At 36.8% G+C, this 13,251-nt stretch overlaps 1 protein-coding gene across 1 annotated transcript in view; it reads right to left on the reverse strand.

Annotated features, from left to right (window-relative positions):
- Positions 1-862: 862 nt before the first annotated feature.
- The window catches only part of LOC104294951 (collagen alpha-1(XXVIII) chain-like), a 35,032-nt gene continuing 22,643 nt past the window's right edge, over positions 863-13,251 (reverse strand). The window contains exons 23-35 of the mRNA XM_009894645.1: positions 12,675-12,743; positions 11,450-11,518; positions 10,698-10,766; positions 9,231-9,299; positions 8,467-8,535; positions 7,545-7,625; positions 6,758-6,793; positions 5,586-5,622; positions 4,906-5,463; positions 3,978-4,219; positions 3,267-3,357; positions 1,312-1,500; positions 863-870 (exon numbers count right to left, since the gene is read on the reverse strand). Of these exons, the coding sequence (XP_009892947.1) occupies positions 863-870; positions 1,312-1,500; positions 3,267-3,357; positions 3,978-4,219; positions 4,906-5,463; positions 5,586-5,622; positions 6,758-6,793; positions 7,545-7,625; positions 8,467-8,535; positions 9,231-9,299; positions 10,698-10,766; positions 11,450-11,518; positions 12,675-12,743 (1,587 nt within the window). The remainder of the gene's footprint in view (positions 871-1,311; positions 1,501-3,266; positions 3,358-3,977; positions 4,220-4,905; positions 5,464-5,585; positions 5,623-6,757; positions 6,794-7,544; positions 7,626-8,466; positions 8,536-9,230; positions 9,300-10,697; positions 10,767-11,449; positions 11,519-12,674; positions 12,744-13,251) is intronic.

Below are 13,251 nucleotides of genomic sequence, written 5' to 3' on the forward strand. Positions count from 1 at the left end.
TTTTTTTTTTTTTTTACTTGATATGCTGAACTCACCATTTGTTCAGGAAAAACCCCCCCTCAAATCCAACCAAAAATGATTATCGGGTTTTACATGCAGGAGTGTCTAATCTGAGATGTTCAGTCTTGTTAAGGGCTGTGGTAGAAATCCAGTTACATCATCAGGAGCTCATTACAGGAGTGAGTGTAATTTAGCTGTGAGGTAATTTTTTAGTCCAGTAAAGGTACTGTTATCCGTATCCTGTCCTGGCAGTAAACCCATAAATGTTTTATTAGAAACAAGCTTTTAAGTATATAAGTAATAGGAAATACATCGTATACAGGCAGACATAAATGTAAAAAGCATTATGTCAGTGATGAGCAATAAATTCAATGCTGCATTCAATGTTTTGAACATAAGTTTAAAAAGTTTTTTACAAAGGATGAAAATACTAAAATGCATTTAAAAATTGGACTTGGCTTTAAGAGCAATACGTATCAAGGACCACTTTGGACATGAACTAACCTAATTTAGTGATGCCAGCTATTGGTATAGCCACTCATATAAATATGTGGATGTGTTTTAACTGCATTTGTCATGTATCTTGCTAGCTAATGGAAACTGAGGAAAGCTTACAGAAGAAAGGACTAAATGTAACTGTGATGTGATTGGGAAAGGTGGGCAGCAGAACCACCTTCCTGTCTTGTGACCCAGAGAGCACGTAGACCACAAGTTAATGCATTTGCTGCGTTTATCTGTACTGAGTAGTAATCTGCATGTAATTTGGAAATTGATATTTTATGCTTGAAATATTAAAATAGGATTTGTGGGAACACTTTTGCTTAAAAAAAGTGAAGTCTTCATTGCAGAATCCATGCACACATCAGATTTCTGTAACAGAGAGAAAAGACATAATTTTAATGACCAAAGATTGCTTTCCAAAGCCATATATATAATTTAAAATGAGGTGTAGTTAGTGATTGTACATTGGTAGTATTTAAAGATCTAGGTGAAGGAAGGACAATTACTGTGGCAAATTCTATACTGGTCTTACTATACCTTAGTAAAAAGGAAATTTTGTACTCTTGATACTACTGAAAAATTGCTATTTTGTTACATAAGAGCTACATCATCCAATATGTGCAAAAAGAATTAAAATGAACTTGCGTAGGTAGACTTTTTTTTTTTTATTAGGGAGCATATGACTTCATAATGTTAACATTCTTTAAATTAGTGGGCTTGGGTTTACATACCATGCTGCGTACTTGATAACAAACCCAAACAATCAATAGCTTCAACTTGCTCATTATTAATGTAGAGATAAATTCCTACCTCCAGAAACAAGTACACAAGCCTCTCTGCATTCCTCTTCACTCTCAAAGCGGTTTGCATTTCCATCACAGCCACCATACCAAAACTGAGCACAGGCATTGGCTTGTTTATCATAGTACCATTTTATGATATAAACACGGCATGGCCCTTGATCCAGCCTTAACTTGCACCGGACGTCTAGGATACTTTCTAAAATAAATAAAAAAAGGAATAGAAACAATTCCGTCTGTAGAAGTCAACTGTATTGCATTGATTTTAACTTCTAAACTCTGATATTTATTTTTTTTTTCTCATGTTATACAGCAGTTTAAGATTCACTTTTACTTCTACAGATGTTAGCATTGAAGGCAAGTTAAAAGTGCATCTTAGTAGGTCAAATAAACTGTTCCTTTACTGGCATGGTTCTAGTAACTCCAGAAATATTAGTATTACGGCTCCACATAAAAGAAGAGCAAACAATATGAATCTGATAATTTTGAAATCTGATTTTTGAAATCTAATTATCAGCAACCAGTCTTGTGAGCAACCCAAAATTGTAAGCCAAAGAGCTGTAAACTAGTTGCATCTGCTCTTTTTGACGCAGAAGTATGACCATCGCCCTTCTGCAGTACATTGCTTCAGTACATTAGTTCTGTTTGTGGTGTGGGGGAAGAGGCATTAGAATAGTGAGGAAAAATATAAAACTTTAGTCTTTCTTTTGTGAGATGTTTGTGCTACTTGTCTAATACAATGGTCATAATTATGTACATACTAGTTAAGTTTGAATGTAAAGCTTGTTGGTCTAATGATTCCTACAGATATGCGTTAGAGGACTGTGACATACTAATCTAGCCACACTCACTTTAATAATACCATGAGATAGAAAATACTTTTTCTTCAAGTTTAATGTTGTGACATCAATATTCTGTCTTTGGCAACTGGTGTTTTGACACTTCAAAAAAAAAAAAAAAAGTTATTGCCAGAGAGAGAATAATAGTCATGCCCATGTTCCCAGGAAGCAGGGGAACATGTTTCCATAGCTCTCTTCTGTTGCTCCCGTCATAATACACTAATACTGGAACTCAAAATTGTGAATCCCCCAAATGATGAACAAAATATATTTGGACGTTTCATATGAAAAGAATCAATCCTTTGAGCAGTCAGCTAATTACTATACTTTCCTTCAAATGACCAAGCACCGTTGTTCCTATTTCTTCTCTGAAGGAGAAATCTATTTTTTCTGCCCAATTCTGAAATCATTATCTTCTCTGTCTTTAATGAAGCCTCCATCTCCATAGACTGCCCCTTCTTGGCTGATGAATTACCTGCTCACTGGCCCACCTCAGCTAGCATATGTTCTCTTTTTGATGCCATTTATGAGCTCTGTCTCACGTTATAGCTGACCTTGCTTCTGCCCTAAGTGGAGCAGTGGGATTTGGAATTTGGGAAGACAAGAATTGGTGAACAGGCTGGACAAGAACTGCAACTAGATCTATTACAAAATCCTGAAACGGATTCTCTTCCACAGCACAGGCTCACAAAATCTTCAGAAAGTGGAACAAAATTACTCTGATTTAAAGCCTTATGAAAAGTTAGTATCTGGATAAGAGGGAACAAAATGAAAATAATAATGCATTTAACGTGCATTATTAAAATTGCATTTAAATAATGTTATGTTTCACACTATGGCACAAATATTACTGTATTAAACCCAGGAATAACAATCGTTGTAACACTAGTCTGATTTAAAGCCTTATGAAAAGTTAGTATCTGGATAAGAGGGAACAAAATGAAAAACTAGTTGTGATCTATAACCTGGTTTTGGTGTGAGTCCTGCAGTTGAAAGAGATGATGTCATCACCGTATCTGATGATGGTTTAGATGGCAATAATGGTACCGCAGCTGCAGGAGAAAAGGAACAGAATGAGACATTGATTTTTGATCAGCTGATGATGAAGAAGTAATCATAAAAATACCTCTAGTGTGCACCGTTAGCAAGGGTGACTCTTTCTTCTCCTCTTGTTCCTCTTCATAGGCTTCATATACTACCACAGGAGGTACTTTGGTCTGAAATAAGCATTTGATTTTCTTTGCTTTTCAGATATTGTGAAGTGTCTCAAAATGAACAAGTCCTTTGTCACTTAGAGGTTTTCTAATGTTTTTCTTTCCCATTTATCCTGACTTCAGTGTTAAGAATCAGGATTTTAACCTCATCTTGTTGGTTTACCAGGAGGGTTGTCAGTTCTAAACCTGGGATTTTTTTTTTTTTCAGTTGACCTTTATAAAATTTTATTTATATACTTTAAAAATACAGACTAAAATTGAGTTTAATTACTCTTCTTAAACTTAATTATTGCAGTGTAATTGCATTTTAATAATGTTATGTTTCACACTGTGGCACAAAGATTACTGTATTAAACCCAGGAATAATAATTCTTGTAACACTATCAGGAATAAATTAGGTAACTGCCTGCATGCCATTAGATAACTGCTTGCGTGCAATATCAGAACTCTTACTCAGAACAACCAGGTCTGAGCATACCAAATTAAAGGAGCTATTACAGTAGCTGTCCTGTAGAAAAGTGGGAGGAAAGTTACGTATTACATCAGGCAACAGAGAAGGATATATCTATATATAGGTATATATATAAAACTTCTGCTCATTAAAGCCTTATGAATTTTCATACCGGAGTTAATGGTTGAGGAAGATCGCCAAGACTCAGAGGACTTTCCACTGTAGACACTCCAGGTGTCTGTGCTGAAAGCGATTGTCTATTAACATTGTTGTTCTGAAGTATGTAATGTACAGAACTTGAAGATACTGAATGGAAAGATGTTCCACTTATGCTTGCACCATTTCCGTTACGGTTGTATATTAAGGTACCATGTTCATCTTCACAAAATTGGTTGACTAATTTGGACTCCAGAGCTGTTTAAAAAAAAAAAAAAAGTGAAAAAACTCATTATAGTGAGAAATTAAATGTATTTTTTAAATTTGGATTATTTATATGCATAAATAATGCACATGTAATCCAGTACTCCTTTGGATTATTTATATGCGTCTAAGAAAATTATTCCAGGCTCTCTGCACTACGGCTTTTATTTGTCACAAATTTGCCAGCCCTTAAGTCCTCTACATGGTACAAAATACAATGAACTCACCTTAAGGTGAGCTTAGTAACAACTACTAGTTGGTAGTGGGAAAATAACTGCTTAGATTGCTCATGTGAATAATGCAACGAAAATGCGTTATTTCCCAACGGAAGTGAGTAAGTAGAATTTACCCCATTGGGTTTGATTCTGGTTTCCAGTCCAGCAGATTTACAGTGCAGGAGTACTTACTCAGTTAGAAAGCTAGTTTAAGCAGCTGTTTACCTACACTGTAGGTGGCATCCCCTGTTGGCATGATGAATCATTGCCCTATAACATGACTCCTTAAAAGAAGGGAATCTGTATCTCTAGGTTCCTATTACTTTACTCCTTATAACTAATCCTGATCAGCATAAAAACATAACATTTCCACAAGGATAAGTTACACACAAAGCTTTCCCCCCTACCCTGCCCTGTTCTGAGGAGCATCAAATATAATGCAGAATAAAATTGCAATGAACGCACCTGGAAGGGTATTAAAGTCATCAATGAGATACATGTGTTCTCTGTCTGGATCTGAAGCAATCAGATTTAGTTCGCGCACGAACTCGACCTGTGTTGGATCTGAAGTATTTACAATTCCTATTGCGTACATTTCAATGTTTGCAGCATGAGCCTCTCGAACAACAATATCTAGTTTTACAGCTTCTCTCTTGTCTGCCTGTCCATCTGTTAGCACAATAGCTACTTTTCGCACTCCTGTTCGAGCACCAAAAAATCCTTCCTGGGTTGCTTTACGGATAGCAGTTCCTGTGTAAGTGCCTTCTCCCATGTATTGCATTTTTCTAATTGCTTGCTTAACATCCTGTTGAGTTGTATACTTGTTGAGACCAAATTCTAGCCGAACTTCTAAGCTGTATAACACTAGGCCAATTCTGGTAGCATTTCTGCCTACAGTTACTCTGTCTACTAAAGCAGTTACAAAGTCTTTGATAATCTCAAAATTTTCTGGTCCCACACTTTCAGAACTGTCGATCACAAATACAAGTTCCATAGGAATTTCCTTACATTTAATACCACAACCTGCAAAGGAAAAATAAAAAACAGGTCATGATGACTTGACTTGGTATCCTTTTGGAAAGGAGAACGTAAATGTAGCGCAGAAAAAAGTAGAATCTGAAATTAAAGATTTCCTGAGTACTTACCACATATCTCTTTAATTAATTTAATTATATCTTCTCTCTGGATATGAAAAAATTAAATATAAAAATATTTTACAATTTGCCTCTTTCAAATGAGGTATAATATTGACACTACCAAAGATTTTGTTTATAATGAATATCTGCATCCTACAGAAAAACCTTACTGTTTAACTTTCAAACCTGACCTTCAAAGCTTGGAATGAGTCGCACATTTTACAATGACCTATTTTATATGACATCTAAGAATCGTTAACTTGACAAGACAGTAACACCTCTATCTAAAACAATTAACTACTGTTATTGTAAAGAATGTTGTGTGATGATTTGGTTCTCATTAAAATTTAAAGTCAAAATCCATTCGTATTTTAGCATCTGAATAATATGGATATCCCTTTTCAATGTATTGGGAGTGGAGAAATAGACCCAACTTCAGGAAGCACGCTGCTTGTAGTGAGGTGGCGTACGACAGCACCAACACAGAATGGAACTGGGATTTGTGAAGCCTAGTGTACCTGGCCCACTGTATTACCCAGCTTTCAGCAGCGAAAAAAAAGCTGCTGCCTTCAGAGCTATCTGCTCAGAGAGGTGATAGCTTCTGTGACATCCAAACAAAGTGTTTCTCATTATTAGAGCAATCATTTGTTATATTTTTTGAAGTGCATGACAGGACTCATTTGGCATTAAGTCAGTCTTTCAAATACAAGCTTTCGCTACTGCTGCTCAGCTTCCATCATAAACCTCAGTAGTATTTATATACTCAATGACATGCTTTACTGAATTTGGGTCTACTGAAGTTCAGGCTTAGCAGAAATATAATTAAGTTTATAACATGATAAACTATGACAGGTTTGAAGATCTTTGCTCTTTAGACTCTTAAATACTTTTAAAAAAAATCTTTCCCGCAGCAGGCACACACCTGGGTCATCTAACACTTACTGTAAAGGAACACAGCAGAAAAATACCTAAAATCACCAGGAACTCTAAATCCCATTTCAGCATAAAGTAGATGAGGAAAAAGTCAGAAACCTTTGCGTGGTTTCTTTCTATATTATTACTGAAACCACTTCTAGTCAGAAAGCTCTTTCCAATTGTTATTAACACAGGATACATTTCAACTGATAATGTCTTTGTTTATATCTTGCCGTAATGGGATTTAAATAATGGAGTTTGCTTACTGTTAGGCCTTGCTCTCCCTTTGGTCCAGTTTTGCCCTGTAACAGTGATTGTTAATTAAGCTATTGCAATTAGTTAGTAACATTGTAATTCAGAATATAACTTCATCAATACCATTAGAATAATAAGAATTACTTATTCCAGTAAGAACTTTGGCTAGAAAAAGTATTGTTCTTGTGATATTACCTTGTCCATGCAGTATTTACAAGCTTCTAAGGGGGTGAGGTTTTTATGGGAATTGGATGACCGCAAGTCTCCCACTGAATCAGTGATTAGACAGGGAGAATCTGTGCAAAGCTTTCCTGTCTACCATGTTGTGTTTGTTTCCTTTCTCAAGAGACTGCCTGATATTCTGGCTTGATCAGAATTCAGCTTCATCACATGTGAGTCTAATAGGGCCAGTGTCAGGGCAAGAATGGCAATGGTGTTTATGTATCCCTACTTAATAATATGCAAATGACAGAATAGAAGGGCACCACATTTTGCTCCCTTCATCTGTTCATCAGCTTTGAGGGAAAGTCAGCTACAGTTACTTGGTAACCACACAATAGAATTGCATAGTTTTGTCTTAAAACATTGCAATTGTCTTTCACTGCCTTAAGAAAGAAACAAAGTGGGAAGTGGGGTATTGAGCATGGAAATGTCTTCTTTGTGCTTTTAAAGGTTTTAATAGTTTCATTTTCTTAAGTATTTCAGATTATATGTAGTTAAATAGCAAGAAGAACACACAACCCAGCTTTACTTTTAAGCAGTTTAAGAAAACACACATGATAAATCTGAGTTACTCACAGGTTCTCCAGATAAACCAGGGTCACCTACAGCACCTTTTTCTCCTTTTTTCCCCTTTTCACCTGTAGCTCCTCGATCTCCCTTTAAAAACATGTTGGTAAGCAGACAGAAAGTGTAAGTCAGTTTTTATTACACTTTTCACATTTCTCTCTAGCTGCCTTTGTCAAATTTATCTGCAGCTTCTCAGATGAGTTAGAAATCTTTGTTAGAGATCATTTAAATCAATTAGTATTTGTGAATGTTGTGAAGAACTGGTAGTATTGGCTAAGCATTTTTATGGGAAAAAATAGCTGAAGCAGTTTGAACAACAAACCATCTCAAACAAGTACATGCAGACAGAGTTCTTTCATGGAATATTGCATGATGGAAATTATTATCTGTGTCTAAGAAAAATAAGATAATGGTAGGGAAATTGAGAAGAAAAGCAAGGATGTAGTTGGAATGAATAACAGGAATATCACTCTGAGAAACCTTTTGGCCCAGAAAAGGTGTTTGGAATAGCAAACAGATGAATTAGTGCCTCCTGGTTTGATATTTAGTAGGCTGTGGGGCTTTGTACAGCCTTTCTGAGACGATGTGATCACATCCAAAAACTGATTCCAACCCACATTTCTCTTTTTCTTAACATTGGTGTAGTTCCCAAATTCTGCATAGTGGGTGGATAAAAGAAAGGCAGTGATATTAAACCTAATATCTATATTTCTTCTAATTGCAGTAGAAGGTAATCCTCATATGTTATTAAAATAAGCAACGCAGAAAGAGATGCTGTTATAAAATATTAAAATGACCACATGAATGACTGGCATTTTCCCAAATCCCCATTCCCTTTTCACAGAATTCCCATGCCTTCAATGAGAGCTGACTGTAATGAGCATTTCCAGTATGTTGGCTTCGGACATTATCTCTGATTTAGATATCATACCTTCTGTCCCAAAAACCCTTCTCCAGGGGGGCCTCGTGGTCCTGGCATTCCTTGAAGTCCTTGTTCCCCCTAATAATAATCCAGGTAGTGATATTAACCCTTTGTAATCATTCACCATACATGAATTTTAAATGTTCAAAGAGAAAGTGTTTCAAACTGCATTTTAACAAGTGTCTTGAGGCACTTGAGACAATGTAGTGGCTAGCTTGTATTTCCCAAATACTTCATCAGTATGTCTACTCTAAAGATGTATAATATTGAAAATCCGCATGATCATTATTGGTTCTAATTCTACGGTTCCCTCTTTCCATCCCATTTTATTCCTTCTTATTCCCACTTTCAGATTTCTGTCTTTTGAGTCTGTCTCATCTGATCTATGCTTTGGGTAAAAGTACATATTACAGAAAAAAAATAATAGATTCAGGATGGAGACTCTCTACCATAGGTGGTAGTTCATATACCTACTTTAGACTGTGTCTTTGGGCATGAGAGTTGGGGAAGAAGAAATGGTATTTTTAATTTTGTAAGGCTATCATTCACTGAGAAAAGATGCCCCTGCTTCCCTCTCCCTTAATACGCACACCCCTGGGCTTGTTGTTTACAGCTGTAGAGACAGAACATACTTTGTAGGTGCTCATATTATCCTCGTTTTCTAGCTTGAGGCTCTCCTCAGATAAGAAACAATGTGAAATCTCCTTGACACTGTGATGGGCAGATTGACCGCTCAACGTAGGTTAAATATTAAAGACACTGAGTCTTTTTACCTTAATTCCTTGAATACCTTCACCAGGAGGTCCCAGAGAGCCAGGTGGCCCTGGGCGTCCTATGGTTCCCTAGAGAGAAACCCTGCATACATTAAATACAAGATTCATAATAAAAATACACAGTAAATTGTTATACCACCATGTAATTTCCTGTCCATCCTCTACCAAATTGGTGTCTTTTTATAAGTAGTAAGGATAAGATTGCTCTAGCTGATAAAATCTCTTTTTATCCTTTATCAGGTTATTAAAATCCAGTATACTTCAAAGGAGTCACTTAGGGCTGAATATGAATCACCTTGCTGATAGGGATATACACTGCATTGGAGGATGGATTGTATTGGTGGGACATTGGGGACTGAATTAAGATTTAAGAGGATTATTATTGTTATGTTATCTTTCATCACTATTAAGCTTACACAATAAGACCTATAGACATAGATACTAATGTGGCATTGCAAATTAACGCTTGTTGCTAATTTATAAGCTAGTTTTTAAAAGAACTCTAGAGAAAATGTTTCAGTTCCATATGTTATTCATAGGAAGCAATCAAAACCCACATAGTACAATATTGATTTTATACCTATATTTCTACTCCAGGATCCCCACATGAAATTCTCAATTTCCTCATTGTAATGATCCTGTGCACATGCCAGTCCTTAGGACTAGCTTTGACTGGGGAAGTGCTTCACCACTGCTTAGCTCTGGACTCAGCCTTCACGCCAACATGAACTGAATCTCTGGAACCAATAAGCCACATTGTGCAGGTAATACATTGTTATGTTGCAAAATCTTTGCATTTGATGTTGTTCAGTTTCTTTACATTTACATTCTAAAAAAGTTCTTTTGTATAAATAGACTTGTAAAGCTGAGTTATAGGAGCATAAGAGTTTCCAATCTGTGAGGTTTCATAGTGAAAATTGCTTTTTATAGTTACGGTTATTTCCAGGCCTTTGTCATGGTGTATATTATAATTACACGAATAATCCTTTTTGCAGGGGTTGGTCATTAGATGATTATTGATTTACTTTATATAGTAAAAAAGAGGAATTAATTCTAGAATTTAGAAGTATGCCTCTAGCTGTGACAATAGTATAAGCAAGACGTGATAAGTGCTTGCTAGGCCATTAATTCTGATCAATGCTAGGTCTGAAGAAATTTTGCTACTTAATTGCAGCTAATGTCTGCTGGAGCTAAATGTTTTGTCACTGATCATCATTGCAAGATTATCACTTTATAATTTATCATATGCAATAGCAAGAAGGCCATAGTTTATGGCTAGTCACCAGAAACATTTTTTATTTTCTACAAGATAAAGATACTGTATTCCTTAGTTATTTGTTGGATTAGTTGTTTCTAGTGAAGACAGAAAACGTGGATATGTATGCATGGTCACACGTTTTTATACTATCCTATTTTTTTCTTTTTATAAAATAGACAATGGGAGACATAATTGTTTAAATGGCTTACTTTTGGTCCTGGCAGGCCTTCTCCTGGGGGACCTGGGAGACCCATTGGTCCTCTACTACCTGGATCACCCTGAAAGTTGATACTTTAAAAAATAAGTAATGAATACCAAAGTTTAATTTACCTCTAGAATTTCCAACATCTGTTGTACTCAAATGGGGCAAAGAGGAAAATTATCGAACAGCACAGTGCAAGTCTAAACAATGCTAACCCATATATACTGCAGGCAGGACAAGAAAGTTATTTGGGATAAACGGTGGCTAGTGGTCTAAATATATTCAAGACATGTACAGTTAATTATGCAATAGTTACACAGGAATTACAGTTTCTGTATGATAAAATGAACTCCATGCTCCCCAAACAACAACAAAAAAGTTTTTGCTGCCTGTCAATTGAATCAGACTTTATGCTCACATTGGCAGTGTTCTAGCTTTTTTCCAATCAGTGCCTTCAGACAGCTAGGGGTTTGATGTGAGTGCAAAAAAGGTGTATATCCTTTTAAGAGAGTTTAAGCATATTTAAACAGCTGTAGTTCTTCAATTGCCTGTATAGTTCCAGTAATCCTGCAATCAGCGTCAGGATGAGTTCTGAAGTGAAGCTTGAAGATCTTCCATGCGATCTACCTTTTATATACTGATGAGTAAATTAAAGCTGGATTAAAAAGGTATTCTGACTGTGACCTGTGGATCGGAATTAAATCTGCATGAAGAAGAGTACACACATGCATTTACTTTTTTAAAAGTTAATGTCTGTACCTTAGGTCCTGGTAGTCCAACTCCGTCTGGGCCTTGTTCACCAGGAATCCCAGGAAGACCTGGCAAGCCCTGAGATCATATACAAAGACAAAATATTAATTTACTTTACAGCTATATTGACTATATGCTTTTGTTAACATTAACGTGGTAGTATCTTGAATATATTTTCTCTTAGTGGGATCACTGTGGTCTACAATTAGTTAAATTCTATTCTGATAATCCAGAAGTGGTGCCAGTGGCATTCACATGTGTGTTGCATGCCATGCGGGAGGCTTGCATGCATTTGAAAACAAAGGAGTCTGATCTGGGGAGGCAGGTGCAGAAGCAGTTCTGCATTGGATTGCGCAGAAATGTCAGAAGTATTATAAATCAAATTCCAATTTCCATTTTGACATTCATGAATTTTAATTCCTCAGTGTGGTAATTGCATGTACTTTTACTGTTGTCTTTAGTACAGATAAATGCTAGTATATCACCAAACTCCCTAACTCTAGCCAGCAATCTTCCTGGGACTTCCTCACTGCACAGGCATATAACTGCCAGGGCTGGTGGAGCACACTGTTATGCAGACTGGATATGTGAGGCAAGTGCTGCATAAATGTGCAAGGAAGGGAGATGAAGAAGCCTTTCCTCTTCGTTTCCTTTTTTCAGGGAGTGGTCATATCTACCAGTAAAGACCCATGTAAAGGACTGTAAAGTAGATCAACCAGTTCTTTGCCACACCTTCAACAACCTGAAGAACAGAACTGAGGATGATTTGCTCTTCTGGCTCTTTGGACAGTAGTTGCTTTTTTAGTGGTTCTGGAAGATGGTGTTGCCCTGAGTTCACGCCCATGTATATGGACACAGCTGCTTAGACGGGCTCTAGTCTCCTGTTTGGGAATAAATTTTGTATGTTTGGGCAGAAGACAGTATCGTACATCAAGATATTGAGTGAACTGATTGTAACATCAGTGACACTGTAGGAAAAAAAAAGCCCCACTTGGAGTATGCTGCATTGTGTAATCAGGAGGTGTGGAGGACATGAAAGGTCTTGGACTATCTCAGAGGGAGATTTCTTTTTCCTTCTATGCTGAAATGCATTTCCACAGTTGGGGAGCCTTTTTAGGCCTTTACACCAGCAAATCTTTCCTAGCATGTCAGCCATGGAGGCTAATCGGTTTGGTGTAGCACCTATTTGTTCCCAATTCACATTAAAAACAAAGAAAAAAGTCTGTAAACTTACAGGTGGGCCAGGATAACCATCTCCTTTTGGCCCAAAGGGCCCGGGGGGTCCTGGAAGACCTCGGTCACCCTGATGAAAGCAGGAGAAACAGCTGAGGGGAATGCCAATACAATTGCTAGCAGGAAAAATTCCATGAAAGTGAAACTTTTTTGCAAACATACTGTAAGTTGAGTTTTATCTGTCTGTCTATCTGCTAAGGTATTTTACTATGTGAATGATTATTGTAGATTATTAATCCTGGGCTAAAACTGGGATATTTAATAGTGCTGAGGACCTTTCACTTCTAAATCACTAATTTGAATATTTTTCAAGAGCTCTGTCTGTTGTCATTTGTGGCCTACATATGAGAAGGACTGACTTCAGTTGCATTCCTCATATTTTTATCATGATTACTCTTATTCCAGATTTGGGGGAATGGGCCCAAACTGACAGACAGCCAGAAGTCTAGCATGGGAACTGAATTACTCAGTAGCTACTTTACATAATTCTCACAACTGAAGATAGATAAACTGCTGCAAAGCATTGCGAAAACTCTATGGCTTCTGCACATGCTGTATGTCTGTGTGGTGAGACAAAG

This window comes from Charadrius vociferus, unplaced genomic scaffold, assembly GCF_000708025.1.
Source record: "Charadrius vociferus isolate BGI_N301 unplaced genomic scaffold, ASM70802v2 scaffold161, whole genome shotgun sequence".
NCBI classification, from domain to species: domain Eukaryota; kingdom Metazoa; phylum Chordata; class Aves; order Charadriiformes; family Charadriidae; genus Charadrius; species Charadrius vociferus.